Source organism: Aulostomus chinensis, chromosome 11 (assembly GCF_037954235.1).
Source record: "Aulostomus chinensis isolate RoL2024-O1b breed Wild chromosome 11, RoL_Achi_v1.0, whole genome shotgun sequence".
Classification (NCBI taxonomy): domain Eukaryota; kingdom Metazoa; phylum Chordata; class Actinopteri; order Syngnathiformes; family Aulostomidae; genus Aulostomus; species Aulostomus chinensis.
In genome coordinates, this window is record NC_141330.1 from 145,161 (window position 1) to 168,602 (window position 23,442).

At 45.5% G+C, this 23,442-nt stretch overlaps 1 protein-coding gene across 2 annotated transcripts in view; it reads right to left on the reverse strand.

Moving 5' to 3' along the window:
- Window positions 1-5,951: 5,951 nt before the first annotated feature.
- Window positions 5,952-23,442, reverse strand: part of cpne4a (copine IVa) — a 43,262-nt gene continuing 25,771 nt past the window's right edge. The window contains exons 6-16 of one of the 2 annotated variants that reach the window (XM_086217439.1): window positions 17,957-18,040; window positions 17,554-17,643; window positions 16,770-16,868; window positions 15,498-15,584; window positions 14,825-14,884; window positions 12,766-12,899; window positions 11,187-11,241; window positions 10,877-10,928; window positions 8,927-9,072; window positions 8,607-8,843; window positions 5,952-6,167 (exon numbers count right to left, since the gene is read on the reverse strand). In XM_086217439.1, coding sequence (XP_086073565.1) covers window positions 6,036-6,167; window positions 8,607-8,843; window positions 8,927-9,072; window positions 10,877-10,928; window positions 11,187-11,241; window positions 12,766-12,899; window positions 14,825-14,884; window positions 15,498-15,584; window positions 16,770-16,868; window positions 17,554-17,643; window positions 17,957-18,040 — 1,176 coding nt within the window. In that variant the 3' untranslated portion in view covers window positions 5,952-6,035. The remainder of the gene's footprint in view (window positions 6,168-8,606; window positions 8,844-8,926; window positions 9,073-10,876; window positions 10,929-11,186; window positions 11,242-12,765; window positions 12,900-14,824; window positions 14,885-15,497; window positions 15,585-16,769; window positions 16,869-17,553; window positions 17,644-17,956; window positions 18,041-23,442) is intronic. The other variant, XM_086217440.1, reaches the window with a different exon arrangement.

Consider the following 23,442-nt stretch of genomic DNA (forward strand, 5'->3'; position numbering starts at 1 on the left):
CTCGTCTTATTTCCAATTGTACTCTTCTGTATATAATTTCTCTAAAAGAAGTGTGACTTTGGTAAATGACGTCGTTACCTGAAATTCAAATGAAATAAATCCCTTTTCCTTCAGACATTGTACGAATATAACTAGTCCCTTCTTTGCCTGTAGATCAAAAACTGTAAAGTTTTTGTAGTCCAAAAGGAGGTGGTCATGTCGGGAATGACCACCGTCAGTCAGTGCACCGGTGCACAGCTGAGGAGAATTCATCGGTGCACAGAGGGGAGGAGACTCCATCCTGGCACAGACTCGTTAACGTGCACGTAACGTAACTGAGGAGGGAGTTTGAATCCTTGTCGTCATGGGAGATTGTTGAGCTGACGCCAGAATTACCCATTTTGTAAATTCTAAAGAAAATGTAACAATTTAAATTTACATTTATGAGGAAAAAAATGTGAAATTTTCCAGCGATTTTTTTTGCAGGATTAAAGTTACACAAACTAAATTTTTTAAAATCTAAACTTCTACCATTGAAATAAGTTTTAAAGATTTTCTATTGAGAATTAACAATTCCCTCTAACACACCACCATAGAAAATGATGAATGAATTAACAACAAATTACTTGAAAATTCGTAGGACACATAAGTTACAAGAACATTCTGGCCTGAAAGAACGAGATGAACAGCACAACCTGTGATCACGAACAAGCGACTGATGCTACCTCGCCGACCACCGGAAAGGAGGAAGTCACATGACGTCAGTGAAACCAGGTGACTGGACATCATAAGACACTGAGGCAGTTTAAAGATAAAACTTTAATTATAATAAGTTTGGCATTGTTTTGCACACAATATTGCATGTTAACAACAACAAGTCATGTGACTCAACACCTGTCCTCCATCTTTGTGTTTGATTAATTGCTAAAACTGAAATGCTACAATATTCATATTAACCACTGGAGGGAAACAATGTGATGCTGCATATGAACAGCCAATCAGGTGTTCTGGGAGAAAGCTGGTAAGGAAGAACGACTTTACTTACAGAAATGTTTGAAGTGATTAAGTGGAGAACAGTAACACAAGCAGTTTAATGTCCGAAAGATGTTGGACTCATTAACCTCGTTAAATTTAAATTAACATTTAAAAATAAACTAAAAACATCTTTCAACATGTAACAATGAAACAATGGCAGATGCTAAGGTGTCTGGAAGACATTAGATTTGATACTTGACTTAAAATTTAAAAAAAACTCCAGCATCAGCTGTCATCGGTATTCTGTCCATCAGCACAACCATCATTCAACCAAATATCACAGCCTCACCCCGCCGGCAGCCAGGCGGGCTCAATTTGAGCCAACATTGGTCGATAGGGGGCAACCAGAGTATTTCTACCAAAGCATGACCACAACTTCCAGCTTTTTCACGTGAAGCAAACATTCAAATAATAAAATGAATAATATATTCTTGAAGTTCATAGCAGGGTTAGAACCTCAACAGCTGAGTCAACAATTATACTAAAGATTGACCGTGAACATACTCATGTAGTTTGTACAAACGCAGAATGTTTAGCCCTCTGCGGGCGTAGTCTTCACACTTAACATTTATTTGCATGCAGACATTCCTCATGCAGCATTTCTTATTCACTCCCAAGAGAATAATCCCCTCGCCTGGACTTCTTACAATTTACACCACGCAAAAACCTAGAGCCACGCAGGAAGTGGGTAGAGGGTTGGACGTCTTCAGTAAGTCAAACATTCAAGTGGAATGCCAAAGTTAGCGACAAGATGAAAACCTGAATTATTTCAGGTGGATCAAGAACATGCAGAAGAAGTGGGAGGTTTCCCTCATTTAGCCTGAGAAAACATCTTGAAGCCACCAGAGGAGCTGAGATCCTGCTGCCACCAGATCTGACCAACAGTCCACACGAGTCTGATGCTGAAACCCATTGTCTGGTCAATGGATAAGGTTAAAAAAAAAAATCATTCAGCATATCATAAATTCCTTGACCCTCTGGAAATGTTACATGAAGTATGAAAACCAATCAGCCACAATGATAAATCATCAACTCCATGAAGCCTGGAAGTGTCCCAAGGTGTCATCTAGGGATCAGACAAATTTTCCAAGCTCCTCCAAAAAAAAAATTGGCTGGATTTAAGTCCAACACCCTTTGCAGTTTAATAGTCCATCCATCATCCATCCATCCATCATCCATCCATCATCCATCCATCATCCATCCATCCATCCATCATCCATCCATCATCCATCCATCCATCCATCATCCATCCATCCATCCATCCATCCATCATCCAGCCATCATCTAGCCATCATCTTGCCATCATCCATCATCCATCCATCATCTAGCCATCAGCCATCCATCATCTAGCCATCATCCATCATCCATCCATCATCTAGCCATCATCCATCCATCATCTAGCCATCATCCATCCATCATCCATCCATCCATCCATCCATCCATCATCCAGCCATCATCCATCATCCATCCATCATCTAGCCATCATCCATCCATCATCTAGCCATCATCCATCATCCATCCATCATCTAGCCATCATCCATCCATCATCCATCCATCCATCCATCCATCCATCCATCATCCAGCCATCATCCATCCATCATCTAGCCATCATCCATCCATCATCCATCAATCCATCCCTCCATCCATCATCCATCCATCCATCATCCCTCATCCATCAATCCATCCCTCCATCCATCATCCATCCATCCATCCATCATCCATCCATCATCCATCATCCAGCCATCCATCCATCATCCATCCATCCATCCATCCCTCCATCATCCCTCCATCTTCCCCCTCTCCTCCTGTTCAGGGTGGTGGGGGTGGAGCCTATCCCAGCAACCTTCCCCCTGGACAGGTCACCAGTCCATGGCAGGGCCAACACATAGAGACAGACAAGCATTGGCTCTCCCAGCCACGCCTACGGTCAATTTAGAGTCTGGATTAACCTGGTCCCTCTTGATGTCTTTGGACTGTGGAGGAAGCTGGAGTACCAGAGAGAACCCAGCAGGAACAGGGAGAACATGGAGACTCACCCAGAAAGATCCCGTGCTGCAGCTGGGGCTCCACCCACAACCTTCTTGATGGGGGCCACAGTGAGGACCACTGCTCCACCGGGCCTCCCCAGTTTAACAGTCAATTTCCAGAAAAATTTCCCAATTGGCCTCCATTGTGAAACAAAATGGACGTCCCGAGCAATGCTATTCGCACATTCAGCACCCGTAAATATGTGCACTGACAAACATGAAAAAATTCAAAGACATTTCCATGGTGATTTGGCTACAGTGTGCCTGCTGTTGGGACATGTGTACCCCTTCACCAGTGCTGCACACTGCCCAAGGGTCGTCCTCAGGACAAATGTGTTTTTACACTCTCAAGAACAACCAGCAACTCTGAGAAGGTCCCCAGTCTCTGTGAGAGAAGCATTCAGACCCTGACTGACATGGGCAGTGTTCAGCTAGTTGTCTCAACAAAAGACATGGTGCCTGGTCTTCCTCAAGTAAACCGGGTGACTCATCTGACCAGGCCACCTTCATCAACTGGTCCATCTCCAACACACACTATGATCTTCAACAACATTCACTTGATCACCCATTCATGCTCCAGTATCTCCTCAGATAGGCAAGCCCTCCCTCCTCACGCTCAAGGACCAGTCTCACATGCCTCAATGCCCCATCCACTGGTTTGTGAGTATAGAACGAATCCTTTATTCATCTCCATGGATGGGTGGATGGATGGATGGAGGTCTGGTCTGGTCTGGTCTGGTCTGGTCTAGCTGTGGTCATACGCTCTGGGAGCTTGATGTGTTAGCCTCGTGTCAAAACAACCCAGATCTCTTGTGACTATGCTGGCATGCACCCAATATTGCACTATTATTCCAGAATTTTCTCCTATTCAGAAAATGATAATATTCTGACAAGGCTGTTAGCTGAATAACAACAACAAACCTTTGTCTCCTTCTTGTGCTGTCGTGTTATTCTACTCTTTCTTACTTTGTTATATGAAAATGCTGTGTTCATGCCCCCAGAATGCTCCTCAAACCTGTCTGCCATCGGCTTATATCCAACATCTCACCTGGAAAATATTAAATTCTGAAAAAGGCAAATTTGGGAAATGCTGCCAGGCTGGTTTCATGACTCCAATTCAGATTTTGAATATTGTCTTTTTGTGAATCGTAGAGTAAATTTGTGTCCATGTAGATGTAGCTATGATTCCTGAAAAATAAAGGGATGGTTAAGCTAGACTTTCCACACCAGATGGGGTTTTTCAAGAGTCCAAAAATAAAAGCATCTGACAGAACAAACAAGAAGTTTTCCCAGACAGAAGCGGATGGGCAGGTGTTGTGGCACAACGTGACTAAAATCTACCAGCATAATTTAAAAATCTCCACAAAGACACTCAGGTTGTGCTTTTAACTCACATTAGAGTTTACATGTCAACATGCTTGAGAGTAACCCTGCCCCCTGGTTCGCTACACTGTAAACATCATTAGAATCTATTGATTCAATACCAGGAAACAAACCACAAGAACTGAATGCATGGAGATTTGCATGCAAAACAACAGCTCATGCATCTGCCTCACCTTTAGTAAAAACAGCAGAGGATGCAAACATGTGAAGGCACACATCCAAACACTTTACCATATATGAACCTAATAAAATTTAGCAAAATCTCAATCAACTCTTATAAAAACAATGCAGAAGTTGAGAGTAGGTTTCTTGTCATGCTGTTGGCAGGTAAGCAGGGCTTGGGTTACTGGTCAGTGTTATTAATGTGCGTAACGCATCGTCAAAAACATTCCAGAACATCACAATCTGCTCACACTCGTGAGCGTCTCTAGGCCACGCATGCACCACAGATGCTAAAGGTGCTACACTCAGCAATTGTTGACAGGAAACTTACATAAGAGACCACAACTGAAATAAGGTTTCTTATTTCTGTATAATGTCTGTTCACATCATAAAGAGAGTCAAATGACACTCAAAATTTACTCAAAGATGCCTTTTAATTTCGATACATTTAAAGTATGCCTCCTCTGTAGGGTTAGAAAATTGTTATAATACAAAATAATGAGGACACGAAAACACGACGTCCTGGGAAAACAGGACATTTGGTCCCCCTAGGATAGGTGAGGAGCATGAGCAGTGCTAGCTTGATGGAGTTCAGCAGCCTGGGAGGGACATTGAGTCAGCAGCATTTATGTTGCTATGTGACTATTAGCCTCATTAGCGTCATAATAAACCTGACTTGACATGGAAGACTATAGAAGTAGAACATATTGAAAGTTCTGTCACACTGCAACATTATCAGTTTTTTTTAATAAAAAGCAATGTTTCATCCGCCTGTCAGACGGTAATAACAGTCGCCAGTTGTAGACTTAGACCTCTTCAGTTGCAGCTTTCTTTTACATCATATCTTTATGTCCATCTTCGCAATTTGTCCGACATGCTCGCTGCCCATCAGAGATATAACTCCTCCCATCCCTCATGTGCTTGAATCGTAAATTGGAGATGTCCATTAAACACAAGTACAAAATCTGAAAATAGCCTACCCCAAGCTCCTTCATTCTGTAGGTTATGCAGTGTGCTGAATATTAGCGAGGCTGGTGGCTAACAAGCTAAGCACTAAAACAGGTTAAGCAGTAACATGATACTGCTAACCAGCCACACCAGCTTCTTAAGGTAGCTGACTAGTTTGATTTATTCAAATGAAAATTCTGTCTCCTATTTTGCTGAGGTCATGACTGGTGGCTGCATTGAAATCATCAACGTAAACATCAGGATATCAACAGCAACCTCTCCTGACATTGGCAGGTCCATGAGCTTGCCACAATAGCTGCAACATGTATCTGAGTTTGTGCTGCAAATAGATATGAATATCAGGCCGTAGTCGTCACATAAATGTTATCAACATCACAAATATCTGTGGTCAAACGCTACGTGTAGCACCTTTAGCACCTTTATTAACAAAGAAGAAAAGACGTAAACATTTGTCTCAGTCTCAGGAGGCCTTGTGCTGTCTCAGGGGCCAAACGGCCTGGAAGACTGGTACTCGCTGGGTACTTTGGGCTTGATGCCCTTGCTGTTGTAGTAGTCAACCACCTGGTTGGGCACTTCTGCTAGCACAGTCTTTGCCAGTGCAGCTGGGGACGCCTGAGGGGATGGAGACAGAGGAAGCATCAGGATATGGTATGAAAAGGATGGCTGTTGCTCACTGCAAAGACAGGTGCCTTTTACAGTAACATTTAGACAAAACACAACGTCAGCATGCTAAACAGTAGGACTTGCATAAAAGATCGAAGCGAAGTAAAATCTGGTCAACTGGACGTAAGTTTATCTTGAAGACGTTTCACCTCTCATCCGAGAGGCTTCTTCAGTTCTAGTGAAGAGTGTGGAAACTCCAGCTTATAAACCTATGTGGGAGTGGTCAGTGCTATTGTGGTGGAAACGACCCTCCCGAGACTCACCTGGCCTCCCCAAACGACAGTCGTTGTGCGGTGTCAGGGAGTTTCAGGGGTGGTCGTTAGGGAGTTTCACCGACCACTCAGATGCTAATGGGCTGTGCTGGCATCAGCCGTTCCACATGGGTCTTTCAGCTGAACTCTTTGGGGAAGCTTTGAAAGGACTTGGTTGTAAATAGGTGAAAGGAAATGTCGCAGTCCACCTCCTCTGTTCAAAGATGGTTTCTCTATCCTGACGTGGATGGCTTCTTTAACTCCTCTTTCAAACCATCTGTCCTCTCTGTCGAGGATTTGGACATGGTCGTCCTGGAAGGAGTGGCTTTCCTCCTTGAGGTGGAGGAAAACCGCTGAGTCCTGTCCTCCAGAGTTGGCTCTTCTATGTTGGGCCATGCGCTTGTTGAGGGGCTGTTTGGTTTCCCCTATGTAGAGATCCGTGCAGGCCTCACTGCATCTGACAGCATAAAAGATGGCTCACCTCTGTGTAACCATAATATAGATTTATAATGTTTGTTTCTCTGAAACATTTAAAAAATAAAAACAAAATCCGCAAAGTTGCATCTTGTAAACAAACTATATTTTCCTGGAGTTCAGTCCTCCTTCATTTTTATTTTCTCCATTCCTCATCCAGATTCCACCAGGATCGCTCCAACTTGAATGTTTCAGAATGTTCCCAGTCACGACTCTCCACTGTAGAGTCCCAGCCTGTTCTGGTCTCCTTGTTTGGGTTCAGCTCCACCAACAACCCAACAGTACAAACTGAACAGAAATGGATCCAGCAGAAATACCACCTACAGTACTACTACAAGCAGACTTTCGCATTGTTCAAAGACAGGCACTGTCCTACCATTGGTCCATCTTTGAGGAAACATGGCTGGCTATAAATCCCCATCCTCCTTCAGGCAGGGTGGAAAGGCTCACCCCCCAATGACTGTATTTCCTCCCCCAGAGGCTTGATGTACCCCTAGAGACTTTTGCTCCAGTTCCAGCTGGATGCACTAAGCCACCGCAGCCACCTCCAGAGACAGGCTTGGCTGTGAATTCTAAGCCACAGTCACCCCATCCTGTTCCTGCAGCAGGTGGGATGGCAATGCTGCGGTCTGCTGGACAGCCACCGTGACAGATGTTGGGTCGTCACCACCTCATCCTCTTTTGGCTCGGTCACTGCCACTACCTGATCCATCTATTGTCAGGTCTCTTGGAGCCTGTTTCAGATTCTGTCCTCTAAGCTCTTCTCAGCTTCCTTCTACTGCTGTCAAATTATTTTTTTTCCTTTTGGGGCCAAAGACAGAAAGTGTAATCAATCACACTGATGAACCCAGGAGGGAAACTGTACTCAGGGAAGATTAATCTGGGCTGTGCAGTCAAGCCACTAACCTTGAGACTTCTTTACGACTGAAAATGCATTTGAGAGAAATAAAACATAACCCACTTGAGCAAAGATTGGCTTCTTACAGTCGGAAAACTCATTTCTTCAACAACTCCATCTCATCCTCCTCCACGTCCAATATTCTCTCTGCCTCCCTCTCAATCACATCTCCTCTTATTGGTTTCTCACCCTGCTCAGTCACTCTGTTATTTCAGCATTACTCACACTTTCATTCTATGATCAGGTTGAAAGGTTTCACATTATTATGCCAGCTAGAGTCCATGTTTCGCACTTAGAAACAATCAGAGCTGCTCGCTGCTGCACTGCAAGAATATCATGAAAGCCTCTTCCAACATTTTCTCCTCAACCGCCAAGAGTAGGTCATCTGAGCACTGATCCAGAGGGGTAATAAATCAGGTTGCTACAGCAAAGGCAATTTTTTAGAAACACATTTAAATGCTTTTAATCGGTCTAGTTAAGTATGTAGTCCCACAGGAAGTGATCATGTCAGGGATGAGGAATGTTTGTAGTCCTCCAGGAAGTTAGCGTGTCAGGGATTAGGTGCGTTTGAAGTTTAACAGAATGTGACCATGTAAGGGAGTCCAACAGGAAGTGGTCATTTCCATGGTTCCCCCCATCAATCAATGGGATTGTTCCACCTCCACAATGAAGTTCTTGTAACAATTACAGTTAATATATTTTAATCATCAGCTTGATAAAAACATTTGAGAGTTCATGTCTCCTATATAATCTTTTTTAACTCACATGCTTGAAGTTGCGAAAGGGAACAAATTGGACAATGTCCCGGAGGACGGGCTCTCCTTTGGGTGAGCGCAGGATCCCATCATCCCCATCCAGCATCTGCATGTCAGTGAAGTCAGCATTGCCAATGCCAACAATAATGACAGACATGGGGAGGTGGGAGGCCCGGACTATGGCCTCCCGTGTGTCGGCCATGTCGGTGATGACGCCATCCGTCAAGATCAGTAGGATGAAGTATTGCTGAGAGACGGATGATATAGAAACCACAGGGACAGTCAAAGGAGTCGAGACCTGTTTAATGTGCTCAGAGCTGGGTCTCTCACCATGGCCTCTCTGGTGTGGACCTCCTGTGAGGCAGAGTTGGCAACCTTCTGGATGATGGGCGCGATGTTGGTGGGCCCATAGAGCTGCAGCTTTGGGAGGCAGGCCTGGTAGGCCTCTACTACACCCTGGATACCTGAAATAAATGCTGCTCATGTAAACTGTCAGCAAGGACCAACATCTTGCTGCTAATGGTGACATTCTCAGTACTGAACGTGTGCAGGGTTGCAAAACTAAAGTAACTGTCTTTAGAAGATCTTAACATGATAAAACACCAGCTTGAACAATTCAAAACAGTTTACCTTCTGCCAGTTTGGCTGCTTTTCTTTCCTACTTTCTAGGTTTGTGTGGTAACACTAGTTAAACTAGTTTTCATGGATGGACCAGTTAAACTAGCAGTCCTTGTGGGGCTGGTTTTCGTGGTTATACAGATGAGAATGTTAATGATACTGCTTACACTTGTTTGCGTGCTTTGACTAGTCAGACTTCCTGTCAAGGTTTACAGGGGAAAACAAGACCCAAGTGCTGACAGCAGCCACGGGGGAGTTCAACAAAAGTATTTATTAACAAAAAAGGTAAAGTACAACTCAGAGAGGTTCAAAGTTCAAGGGAAGGGAAAAAACAAAGTTTCAACAAAAGGGGTCAGCAGGCCTAAGTCCTGGACAGATACAAAGTACAAACAAACCGATAACTAAAAAACACTGGAAACTAAAAACATACTGGGGAACACAGAGGAGCAGGGAACAAGACAAGAATGACCATGACAAGGACTGTGACAAAAACCGCAAGAGTGAGAATGAATCAAGCCAGGCAATGCGAAACAGAGGTTAAATGCACAAGGAAATGAGACACAGGTGGTGCAAAAATCACAGGTGAGACAGATGAGGTAATCACAGAAGGGAGCACAGGAAGACAGGACACGAACTACAAAACAAAACAGGAAATCCAGACAAGGATCGTGACACTTTCCTTCCTACTTAGACCAGCAGTATCAGCCTGATTTGTAGTTCAGCCTCTGGTTTCCTCAGCACTTTAAACGTTCATTCCCTTCAGACTGAAAACAAAGAAAATGTTTCCAGCTTTTCCTGCACAATGATGCCAGGCAAGAGGAAGAAGTGGCACAGAAGTGTCTGTCTCTGGAAAAGCGGTAAAGTTGATATTCTAGCATAGTCAGAAGCACAAGAGAGGATTTAGCATCTGAAGGTCACACAGGAACCATTATGCTCAGTGTCTTATTTAAGAATCTCTGATCGGTGCCTTTAGCAGCCAGCAGGTGAGAGTCCTTCAGCGACTGCAGGTTTCTCTCTCACGGGTCCATTGGACGCATACAGAAGCTAAAAGCAAATCAAGAGGGTTTAAAGCAACCTGATGATAGCCTTGCTGAGCGGGCTACACAATGACAAGTCAACAAATATAAAAGCAGCCTAAGACATACACAGTTTGGAAAACACAACCACACGAATCTACAAAAAAACTAAGCAGTGTTCCTGTTTTGAATTACTTCGAAATTAAATAATGATGTTTAAATTAGTTCAGTGCTGGCAACCTGTCCAGGGTGACTGTCGCCCAGTGACAACTGGGATTCACTCCATCCCCTTGCAATCCTGACCAGGAAAAGTGGAATCGACAATGGATGAATGTCTGTAGTTTTTCAGTAATGTTTCAGTTTCTGTCTAAAAACTCAACTGTGGTGTTGTTATCATTATTATTATTATTATTATTATGACAGATTCTTGAGGTCTACTGGATTTGCTCATCGACCTTGACCTTCCCATCTGAGCTGGAGGTCTGTGGAGACACCGTTGTCTGCTTGCTGGTTACACATTGGTGTTCCATCAATCTCCTTCCTCCTCTTCCTCCTCCTCATCACGAACTCATCGAAGGTTCTGTCTTCCAGCTCGTTTGAAATACACCTAAAATATTTTCTAAGACCAATGAATCACAGAACTTACCTGCACATTCAGGGTTCTCCTCATTAAAATTCACCGCAAAGTTATGGGAGACCTGGGGGGCAAACAGGCGGTGTGTTAGATTTCTGCATTAAAAAAGCTTTACCAATCATACATTTTTCCTGTAACATGGATCAACACATGTGGGTAAGACAAAAAAAACCCATCAAAATATCAAATGAGGTTTTGGTTGAACACAGCCTCCAGACACTGCATGGCATCATTGGCGAGGGCCGGAGCGCTTGCTGCATGCCTGGCCCCCCTGCTGACAGAGGGCACAATGGGGGGCCCTGAAATTGAGCCCTTAACTTACCTTGTAGTCAGGAGGGATGCGAGCTCCAAAGCCAAATGCTGGGAACATTTTGTCACTGAAAGCAGAAAAAAGATAGCCATTGTGATTGACTGCCGGTGGGGTCAACAAGCATCTTCAACACAAAGAAAAACAAAATTGTAATTGCTCCTGATGAGCAGGGTGGCAAGGCAGCTCCACCATCTGTGTGTGTGTGTGTGTGTGTGTGTGAATGAGATGACACTGCAAAGTGCTTTTGAGTGCCACTAAGATGGAAAGGCACTGTATAAAAATGGGTCCATTAGTTCATTTACCAAATAGCATCTAAGTAACGTCATGCAACCCTAATAAGCACCAGTGGTAAGAATGTTGCATCCCTGGTCTGCTGCAGTCCCTTCACAGCCCACTGGGTGGCCAAGGCCCAGACCTGTATACTAATGGCTTCTTTAAACTTCAGTCGGTAGCCTTTTGAGCTTCATGATCAAACAGGAAATTAAATGTTACTGGGTGTAATTGCAGTTCTCCAGGTATGTACATAACCCTCTTCACTTTTGGTTCATCCCTCGAGGCTCCACTCTGGCAATCGTCCTTGACACAACCTTGAGAAGTCAAGGAGCAAACCCCCAGGTAGAGGGGGCCTTAAGTCATAAGATGTGGTTGATGAAGAGCAGACATCACAAACAGCCTTCCTGACAATCACTCTGGCAGCACCTCCACCCAGAAACTGCCTCCTGTCACTGTGGAGTGGGATACCCGGTTCCAGCCGCTAGCTGGATTGATAGCAAGGCTAACATAGCTGGGAAACAGCGTCAGAGAAATGCAGATTAAACTCACCTGCAAAGTAGGGCCCTGTTGGAGCACTCGATGTTGAGAGAGAGCCATTGCACTCCCCTTATTCCCGTCCCCCAGTACCAAGGAAGACAAACCCCCATCCTGGGTGAGGTATCAGACTGTAATGCGGGGATGAGCAAAGATGGAAGCCAAATAATATTTATGACCTTCAAAGCCCAAGTTTGAGAAAAATACTGCCGCTGACTCCAACTGGAGGCAGTGGGGCCTTGTGGACTGTCACTGGAGTAGGGAGGCTGCTGCTGCCAGTAGCTTTGTAAACTGTTCTCCTCTGGGGCACGTCTCCATGTGAGCAGCAATGTGGCCGAATTCCTCGGGGCTTCCTGGGAGCGGGCTGCTTAGGATAAAGCTAGAGGTGCTGCCGTGAACGTGCCACCTTTGCCTGCAACATCTGCAGGAAAGTGGCTGCAGTCTATCAGTCAATCTCCAAGTCATACAGCTCCTTCCTCTGAAAAACCAAGTGGTCAAAAGAACCTGCCAGGAAAGCCAAAATTTTTGCGAGAACCACCACCTGAGCCACATAGTAGGTTGCCAGTAGGGTGCTAGAAGCACACCACCTGCTAATTCGATGGAGAGCTCAAAGATTTTTTTTCTCAGGGTGCCAAGGTGGAGCCTCAAGGAATAAAACCAACAGCGAAACCCATTTGAGGGCGGAGCACAAACAGGACGAGGACAACAAAGCATCGTGTTAAGAACCTGCTATAGCTGCTAATGTGCTCATCGGACTGGCTGCTGTGTGATGAAGTGGACGAACCTGTCGTAGTCCTGGCAGATCTCTCCCACAGCCACCAGAGCTTTCAGGTATTCATTGGGCTGGTACGGGTGGATGTAGTGCAGCGAGCAGCTGTTTCGAGGATCGCCGTTGGATGCTGTGAAGTCGATGGCTACCTGGCGAGATGAAAACCAATCAGAGAGGAGGCAGACACAATATGTGCTTTGTCACATCAGTGAATAAATCCAACATGTTAGCAGTGTGTGACTTGCTCTTGTTGCAGATCACTTCAGTGACTCTGAATGTGGGCAGGAGACACCAGTCCAAAAAAATGGCTGATTAGGGGACAAGTCCTCTTCTGAGTCATCATGGAGACGTGTTTGACCCACAGATTTCAGATGAGGGGGGTAAAATGTATCCGTACGTGTCATCAACAGGAAGACATCTCATTTACAGATGTTGATTGTTGTTGAGGAGGAAGTTGACTGAAGTCCAAAGTCATTTGTCTCCATGGAAACAATGCAAACACTTAATTGTGTTGATTACCTGGGTTGTCAACAGGGGGGTCTAGGGTCCTCAAAAGGTCATTCTGCTGCAGCACGAGTGACTAAAGCTTCATAATAGTTCTAAGCATCTCCCTTTTTCTTGTAAATTCAGTACTAATTTGATTGTCCAGTTTCTCATGTTTTAAAGAAATTGTGTGCCAGTGATGGAAAACATGATGAAAAGTTCTCATTTCCACAAGAAGACCTTATAATGCACGTTCTGTTGATGCTGGTGCCCTCATCAACTTGCTCCATGCCAAGCCGAGGAGGAGGAAACGCAGAGAAACACCATCAACACTTGGGTTCATTTGCTGTTCCCACATTGTGATTTCTCAGTGTGAATCATTAACGTTGAGAACAATTCTTTCCTTGACACACAGAGCCAGACTCATTCCAACAGTATTTGACAAATTAACTGTAAGTCTTATATTCCTCTGCATCAGTGACCCTCTCCCCATGAAGTGTTTTTTTTTGCGATATATCCAAATGAATTAACACATTAAAAATGTTGCAACTGGAATGAATCCACGAGTTTACCCATGACAGTTTATTACACATGAATGTCTTGCTCAAGGGTTCCACTCAAAGAGAGAGAGAGAGACAGAGAGACAGAGAGCGAGATCAGCTGATGTGTGAGAGAGCTGAACCTTTCAGAGTGAACAGTGCAGCAGCAACACTTTCCCTGTGTTTCACAGTCAGACATTAAAAGACGAGAGAAATCCCAATGACCCAGACTGGGTCTGTTCCTCAGGTTGTTCCTGACAAACCACCAAAGATGTTCAATAAACCCAGAATAATCATAATTTCTCTCTATGAGCTCATATCATCAGAAATTGTTTAAATAAGCTCCCGAATGGTGGTGAATATTACAAAAGACATCGTCTGATGAGCCTCCCTCAATGAATGGAAATGTTGACCTTGTTCCGTGAATACACAGACGCTGTGGGATGGATTTCAAACCGCACCAGACGTGGACTATTTCAGAGGGTTATTAACAACCAACAGCATCTCTTGAATTGCCTTTAGCACTTTCAAGAATAAAAGCAGTAAATTCAGGAAAAGTTTGTTGTGTTTTTGCATATTAGCAACAAATTAAAAATTAATCTGAAAAGTCAGACGATCTAAAGAATACAATAGGGCAGATGTTACTGCTGGGGGCCGGTTCAGGCCTGCTGGCTTCCTGCTGCTGACCACAGATCCAAGGGTTGTTACTTCCTGGAGCCACTCCTCTCACATGTCACCAGTCCGCCAGGTCAGGCCAGGACGATGCAGCAGTCCAGTTACATTTAGTGAAAGGTTCAACTGGTCAACGCAAAGCGAGAGCTGCTGGCACCAACTAGGACACTGCCAGGGTGGTGGGTGGTGTTGCCACGGTTACCGTTTCCATGGCAACATCCCAACTCTCCTGAGAAACCAGGAGGTGTTTTGTCCTAATGAGAATAAGAAAAGGAATGTCTGAATCTAACCTGTGTGTGTGTGTTTGTGTGTGTGTGTGTGTGTGTGTGTGTGTGTGTGTGTGTGTGTGTGTGTGTGTGTGTGTGCGCGCACGCGCTCACTGTGAACTGGATCTGACAGCCCCCCATGATGTAATCCAGGAATGAGTGCATCTTGATGATCTGGAGACAAACAGAACATGAAATGACTCATCAGCTGATTGTGTGCGTTTCTAGAAGCTGTTCATTCTGGAAGAGGCGTGCTGCTGTTAAGATACACCAAACGAACTGATTAGGATAAAATTAGGGACACAAATGTTGATGTGAACCCTTTGTTGGTGAGGGGGCAGGGTTTCTCCTGTTGATGAAAGGCGGGCTGGTGGCACTGGGAGCAAGGAGGGAGGTTCTGGTGCACTCCATTAGTGATGTGGCCTGCTAACCTGCTCTGATTCTGTCTCCTCACACACAGACACCCTCCTCTTGCTGCTCATCTCTTCCTCCTGCTCCTGCTGCTCCTCCTCCTCAGTCTGTGTCTGTCTTGCACAGAATCATCCTTCAACACATTCCATCATCTTCAGGGGTCACCTGGCTGAATGTTGTCTGGATCCCACCAGCAGCAGCAGGATTCCTCAAGTCGGAGTACCGTTCAGCTCCGTGTGCCAGGAACTAGCAGGTGAGTCAGGCTGCTCAGGTGTTAGCCTGACGGCAAAAACGCTTTCTAATGGCGTCACAAGCAGGCTCCTCCCCTCCTCTCCTTACTGATTGCAACAATACGTTCATAGAGTAAAGGAGTCACCTTGCACTGGTTGAGGATGACAATGCCAGAGTTCTTGTAGCCCTTCTTCTTCACTTTATACTTGGGGTTGATGCAAGGCCACTGCACCTGTGAATGCACAACAGCAGCTCGTCAAAGTCCATCAATGTTCAACTCAGACACTTTTTCCACAGAAAATGATGGAAGTCAAACACGTCACTGTGATGTCACTATGTTACAATTATGCCAGCAAACAGCAAGTGTCTGCAGCTGTGTTCATCACGCTGTTAGATTTGATTTGCATGCTACTTTTCTCCAGACTAACAGGGTCCAATGAACAACTTTCTTCCAACGCGTGTGTTCATGTTGCTCACGCACACAACACTGGAGATGCTCTCGAGGATGAAAAGCAGGCAGTAACTCTGAATCACTACAAACAGTAAAATAAATATGATGTAGACTTCTGTTGTTATTTTCCTGGGTGGCAGAGGCTCAGTACCTGTGGAACGCCATTAGCAGAGACAGAAAACTAATTAGCAGCGGCTTCATTTTTGTCCAACAGCTTTCCCCTCTGCCTGCTGTCTTCATTAGCTTGGCTACAGCTGCTAGCATCCATCCCGGGTAATTTCATCACATGTCTAAACTAACCTGCTGCCTCCGCAGCCCTCAAAGTCGTGCATACACACTGCTAATTGGCTCCATCTATGGGGATATCATTAACATTCTGTGTTTTCAGCAGCGTCTTCAAGGATTTACCACAGTTCAGTTAATACTTCAGCTTTCACTACTTTACATATGGCTTGATATTTATCAGTATGTGGATTGGACCATTTAAACAAATCACAAACTAAAGCAAAAGGAACTCAAGAATTTCTCAGTTGGTATCCAATATCCATACAGCCAGTAACCCAACAACAACTGGAAATTCTACAAGATACTACATATAGGACCTGGATATGTTGCCGTGTAAGAGGAGCAATGATGGATCACCAAAATCTCCTCAGATAGAAGCGATGCTAAAGTCCCCTGAGACGAGAATCTGAGACTTACTGACTGTCAGCTTAAGAGTTCAAGATGTCTCAGTTTTGTTTTGAAAAAAACTGTTGACTCATGACTGGAAAGAGGAACTTAACTGGTGCCAAATTCCTGCCAGTGAGGCATTTTCATCATCTATAGTGACTGCCACCACTAGAGGGCATGATCCCTCACCTGAGATGACTTGATTGATCTTGATGTGGGAATGTGTCCTGTCCTAAATACCAGTTTAACAAGCTATGACCAGACGCAGGATTTGTGTCCAAAGGAAAATTTTACCTGTCGCCCATCGATGGCGCCTCTCATCTCTTTGAACGAGGCCTCGAATTCGCCAATGTAGTCGTGTTTCCCATTGGAGTCCCAGTCCCACACAGTGCACTGCGGAACCAGAGACAAACTTGTTCAACATCCCAGAGGGGAAGCTGGTTTATTATGGTGTCCTGATCACCAACACCTATGGGTGAAACTGATCAGCGATCAGCCAATATGGATGATCAGAAGTGTCCTCATGATTCTTTATCCAAATTAATTTTTTCCCTGTTCTTGCAGCTCTGGACATATCAGCACACCACCAACATGCTTCAGGTCAACAAAAGTCAGGTGGGCACATGACTTGCATACACATTTGTGTTTATTCTCCAGTCACAGGTTCCAATACTGTTCAGATTGGAACAGTCGAAGCACCCAACTGGTTTTTAATTGAGCTCTGTGGTATACCAGTACATGAACAATTTAGCCTTTTGAACAAATGTTGACACTGAAGAAATACATGAAAGGTGAGACCAGAGTTATAATGGTCATTGACCTCATCTGTGCTGCTGACAGGGGCCCAACCTCTAACCCCGGAACAGGTATGCTTGTTACTGCCATCACATTGCACCGTCCATAAAAACTCAGTTTAAGTTTGTAATGACGGACGAATAAGCAACTGCTTGGCTGACTTCATAACGAACATGAACCCATCACTCAGACCACATGTTCTAGACTGTTTTTATGAATCAGCTGCTGCAGCTCCTCATATGGATATTTCATCCCATTAACCCATACAAGAGTGTGTGTGTACCTGCAGCTTGCGTTCATGGTCTCCACTGCAGAGTGAGTTGAGTGACACCTTGAACGTTTTCCACACAGGATTCAGGTTGTTCATGACAGTCTGAGACAACAAGACAAAGCACATGTTCACACCAAAAGATTTACCATCTGGTTTTTGATCAGGGCCCAAACAAACCAGCAGCCCAATGGTTGAGATTCCACCCCTTCGCCAAGTTTGGTGAAAATTGACTTCAAAGATTTTGTGTAATCCTGCTGTCAGCCAAATAAACGAAGCCTCCTTGGCTGGTAATGTGAGTCCTTGGTGGGGATAAACACCCTGTTTAGTGCTCCTTGTTTAAGAGCCATACAGGTCAGCGATGACTTACATTGTATGGATGAGTGAGGTTTCTGTTGCAGTGATTCAGTGTTGGTACCTCAGTCCTGTAGACCAGCTGCAATGTGGCGTCCTCATTCAGACGGTAGATTTCCAGGAAAGGATCTGATTTGCTGAAGAAGTCCTAAAAAACACAATGACTGGTTTAAGAAAGGAAGAGGGATGAAGCGGAAAGAGAACCAAATGTCAGCTAGTAATCCAGGTGAGATTCAGTCGTATTGTATCAGAACGAAGCACAAGGGAGGATCATGCCTTTGCCCCACCCCCTGAAAAGGTGCTTCAACCAAAGGAGGGGCTAGTTCAGTGACCAGGATACTCATCTGGCTTCCCTCCTATAGGCATGGCTGATTGGATGCCCAACCAAGCCACAGACAACTCAGGGGAACTCATTAAGGACACACAGGTGTTTTAGAATCCAAGATGGTGGCGCAAGTAGACAAAGTGACCCGGTGCTCCTCCTTAATTTGTAGCTACACACGGAGAAGGACTTACACATGAACTGAACTTATCTGCCTAAAACAACACTGGACCGGCTGGACCCTGGAGGGGCTTGACTCATTCCCAGACAGGATACGCCAGCGAGAACGAACAGAGACGAGGCGTCGAGCCAGCATCAGAGCTACGCTAACCTCTACACCACATAAACCATCGGTGACAAGCGTTTTTCTTGCCAACGTCCACTCCCAAGACAAGATGGACGAGATGAAACTACGGGACGTTAACAACCAGCTAGACAGCTGCATTCCAGGTATAACGGAGACCTGGCTGTATGAAAACATCCTGGACCTGGCTGTGGAGTTAGCAGGCCGTACAATCTTCTACAATTCTACAATTTCATTTAGCAGACGCTTTTGTCCAAAGCGACGTACAACACAAGGAAGAATTTAGACTTAATTAAGGAAAAGTCCATAGGAAGCGCAAAAGTGCTTCAGTTGTGATTTGGTCACAGGTACTGCCATCTAGTGGCAGAAGAAGTGTCGCCCCCCCCCCCCCCCCCGACAAACATACAACATGACAACCCAGTTAGTGCTACTTAATCACTAAGTGCTGGGTCTTGGACCCTCTGACTGATTCTACCCCACAGGACAAAGAGGAGCAGAGTCAGGTTCAGTGCCTCGGTGCTCTCTGAACAATTGAGTCTTCAATTGTCTCTTAAAAGTAGAAAGGGACTCAGCAGAACGCACAGAGTTCGGTAGTTCGTTCCACCATTTGGGAACAACAGAAGAGAAGAGTCTGGCTAGGGATTTGGAGCAGTGCTGGGCTGGAAGCACCAGGCGTCTGGCATGCAGAGCGTAGTGGGCAAGAAGGAGAGTAGACCTGGATCAGGGATTCCAGGTAGGCTGGAGCCGTTCTTGTGATTGTTTTGTGAGCCAAGAGAAGTGCCTTGAATTTGACCCTGGCTGCCACTGGAAGCCAGTGAAGAGAAACCAGCAGCGGGGTGACATGTGCCCTTTTGGGCTGGTTGAAGACCAGACGTGCTGCTGCATTCTGGATCATCTGCAGAGGCTTGAATGAGCCTGCAGGGAGGCCTGCCAGAAGAGAGTTGCAGTAATCAATCAATCTTCTGGGCAGACTGCACATCAGACTCTGGTAAGAGAAGAGGAGGAGGTGTGTGTCTATGTTAACAACAGCTGGCGCATGGACACTTCCTTCATGGAAAGACACTGCTGTCCAGACCTTGAGTTTTTACTGTGAAAGTGCCAACCTTTTTTTCTGCCCAGGAAAATCACTCATGTGTTTGTAGCTGCTGTGTAAATCCACCCACAAGCTAATGCTAAAGCAGTTATGAATAGACTGCAGAACAGCATCAGCAGGCAGCAGAACAAACACCCAGAGGGCTTTTTCATTATGACTGGGGACTTAAACCACACCAATTTCAAGACTGTGCTATGCCCCAGATTTTACAAGAATGTGGACATTAAAACCAGAAAGGGCAGAACACTAAACCAGGTCTACACCAGCATCCCTGGAGCCTCCAAAGCACGCCCTTCCCCACACCTCGGACACTCAGACCATCTTTCCCTGTTCCTTACACCAGCTAACAAGCCCGTCATCTGCAGGTCTAAGCTACAGTCCAAGACCATGCAGCGCTGGACTGAGGAGGCCACACTATCCCTGCAGGAGTGTTTTGAGGATACCATATGGGAGCTCTTTGAGGAACCAGACATTGAGCTCCACACCACCTCCATACTATCGTACATCAGTTTCTGCATGAACAATGTAATGAGAAGGAAACTGGTGAAAATATTCCCCAACCCAAAACCCTGGTTCAACACCCACATCAGAGCACTACTCCAGACCTGGGACTCAGCACTGAGGTCAGGAGACAGGGAGGCGTACAGGAGGGCTAGACCTGGACAAAGGCACCAAGGCTGCTAAAACAAAGTTCTAAGAGCAGATAGGTCAATGTCAGGGAAAACAACCCTGGCTGGATGAGGAAAGGCATCCAGAACATCACAGACTACAGACAATCCCACATCACCCCCCCCCCTCTTCCACTCTTGCTTTGAAAAGGACAGCAGACAAGCTGAGGACACACAGCTGATACCATCAGAGCATGACCAGCCCCCACGATCCATCAACACCAGGAGCTGCGGGTTCTGCAAGGCACTGACACCAGCAAAGCAGCAGGACCAGACAGAGTACCGGGGGGGTGCTGAAATCATGTGCCCGTCAGCTTGCTGCTGTACTCACCACCATCTTCAACCATTCACTGCAGCAGGCCACAGTCCCCACCTGCCTAAAAGCTGCCACCATAATCCCTGTGCCCAAATCCTCTGCCATCACAGGGTTGAATGATTACTGACCTGTGGCCCTGGCACTGGTGATTATGTAATGTATGGAGAGACTGGTGCTGCAGCATGTCAAGGCCCACATCCCACCTGGCTTTGACCAACATCAGTTCACCTACAGGTCCAACAGATCCAAAGACAACGCCATCTCCATCAACACTGCAGCTTGGACCCTCTCTCCGTCTGCGGATCAAGGACTTCCTGCCGAAAAGACCCCAGCATGTCAGGATGGGCACCTCCACATCCTCCACCATCATCTTCAATATGGGTGTTACACAGGGCGGTGTTCTCAGTCCAGTCCTGTACACATTGTACACCCATGATTGCATCGCCACCCACGGCTCCAACATCAAATTTGCTGATGACACAACTATTGTTGGACTGGTTCAGTGACAATCACCTCAACACCAAAGAGACAAAAGAAATAGACTTCCGGAGGACAAGGACCAGGCTGCACTCAGGCCTGAACATCAACAGGCACCAAGTGGAACGGGTCAGAAGCTTCAAGTTTCTGGGCCTGCAAATCTCAGAGGACCTGAGCTGGACTGTGAACTCCACCCACATTATCAAAAAGGCCCAGCAGCATCTTTTCTTTCTGAGAATGCTGAGGAGGAACAAACTCCCTCCACCTCTGCTCAAAAACTTTTACCGCTGCACAATACAGAGTGTGTTGACCTACGGATGTACGGTGTGGTATGCCGGCTGCACCACATCCAAGAAGAAACAACTGCAGGGGGTCATCAAGACTGCATAGTGGATCATCGGTTACCCACTCCCACGCCTGGAAGAGATTCACTCCAACTTTCTCCCTTGACGGGCCACAAAGATCCAGGACAACCCTGCCCACCCAGGACAACCCTGCCCACCCAGGACACTCCCTCTCCTCCAGCCCCCCGTCTGGTAGACTCAGAGTCATGAGAGCTGCACCACCCAGTTCAAGAACAGCTTCTTCCCCATGGCTGTGAAGACTGCTGCAGGGCTCATGACCCCCCCCCCCCCCACACACACACACACACACACACACACACACACACCACTATGTCCCAGCCAACAGACTTCTGCACAACTTGCTATTTATACTATTTATGTCATATTTATATATGCAGCATTTTTAACTGCACTTTACTTAGGATACTTTGAAGGTACTTCAGGCAAAGACCCTATTATTTTTACTACTATTTTACTACCTTTCCTCTTTTTAAACACATTTTAATAAATGTGTCATGTAGCTGCTTAAAAAAAGTGATGCTGCAACACGAAATTTTGTTGTATTCCTGTTCATTGACAATAAAGCGTCTTCTATTTTGGTGCCAACTTGTATGGGAAGATCCCATGAGGGGAGCTGTGAGGAAGTGTGAATCAGTCCACCACAATGGGTTTGCTGAACAGAGGATAGGAGCCCTAGTCTCATTCCATATCCTCCAGCAGCACTGAAGGTGTAGTGTTTGACCAGTGTTGCAGCAACATCCCACTCCTACACAGGGACAAAAGGCGGATGGAATCCAAGGGCTACGCACTACAGATGAAGGGAGTCATAACAGTAGCAGAGTGGCTCAATGAGTTGTGTGCGTTGTCAATCCAGTGAAGATGAGAGCTCCAGGAGGAGGGGGGGTCTGGCAGTCACATCTAGGAGCTGTCTCCAGTTCCTGGTTGGAGCGCTCCATTTGCCCATTAGTCTGTGCAGCATAACAACACGAGGCTGGTCATGCCCCCCAGTGCCTGACAAAAAGCTTTCCAGACTCAGGAGGTGAATTGGCGTTCTTAGACATAATCAAGGGAGTCTCATGCACTCAGAGAGTTGTCAAAAGGATGTCTGCCGTCTCTGTGGGTGAGGGGAGTTTGGGTTGGGGAACAAGGAGAATACATTTTGAGAAACAGTCCACAATTATGAACAGTTTCTTTAAATGGAAGAAAGAAGCTTCAGCCTCAGGAGTAAAAAAAAAAGTGGAATGAGATGGACATGAGTTTAGTTAGGGGAAGCACAATCTTACTGAATCTCTGACACAACATGGGCAGAAGTCTGCAAGGCACAGTAAGTTCTGTACCTGCTTCCGAGAGGTTACTTTTAGCTCTTCGGTCACAGTCTGGACCTTGGATGGGTTCGATCTAATCTTCTTCCAAATCTTCATAATAAAACTTGGATATTTAGCCCATGTTACGTGAAACTTGCATTTCTCTGCCTTGACGAGCAGCTCATTCTCCAGCAGTCTCCGACAGTCAAAGAATGGGAACCTGATATGTCAGGCTGAACTGCGACAACCTAAACATTATCTTTGGTCACAATTTGTCCAACACTTCAAGGACTGCCTTCTTCCACCTGTCACTTCCTGTCTGAGGACATCTAAAGATGCAGAAAATTAATGTTCATCATGATGAAACTGACATTGATTAAAAGATTTAATGAGACTAGAGGTCACTAGGTTAAACCTCCACCAAAGAAATACAATGTCAGAAGTAACAAATTAGTTGTTCCTCTACATAAGTGATATCTTATCAAATTTCATCAATATTTATAAGGAATCCTGGGAACACAGAGCTTAGGTATGGCCAAGGTAAAAAGGGACTTGGACAGGTCGGTTTGGACTAAGAGGGAGCATATGGACAAATGATCCCAAATGGTAATGACTTTAATTAACACTTGAGAAAGTCTACAGCTCATTTTCTTTGCTCTTCTGTCTTGGAAAGTGCAGTTCTGACAGAAAGCAGCAGGAATAAAGTCAGTGAGGCAAAAGGT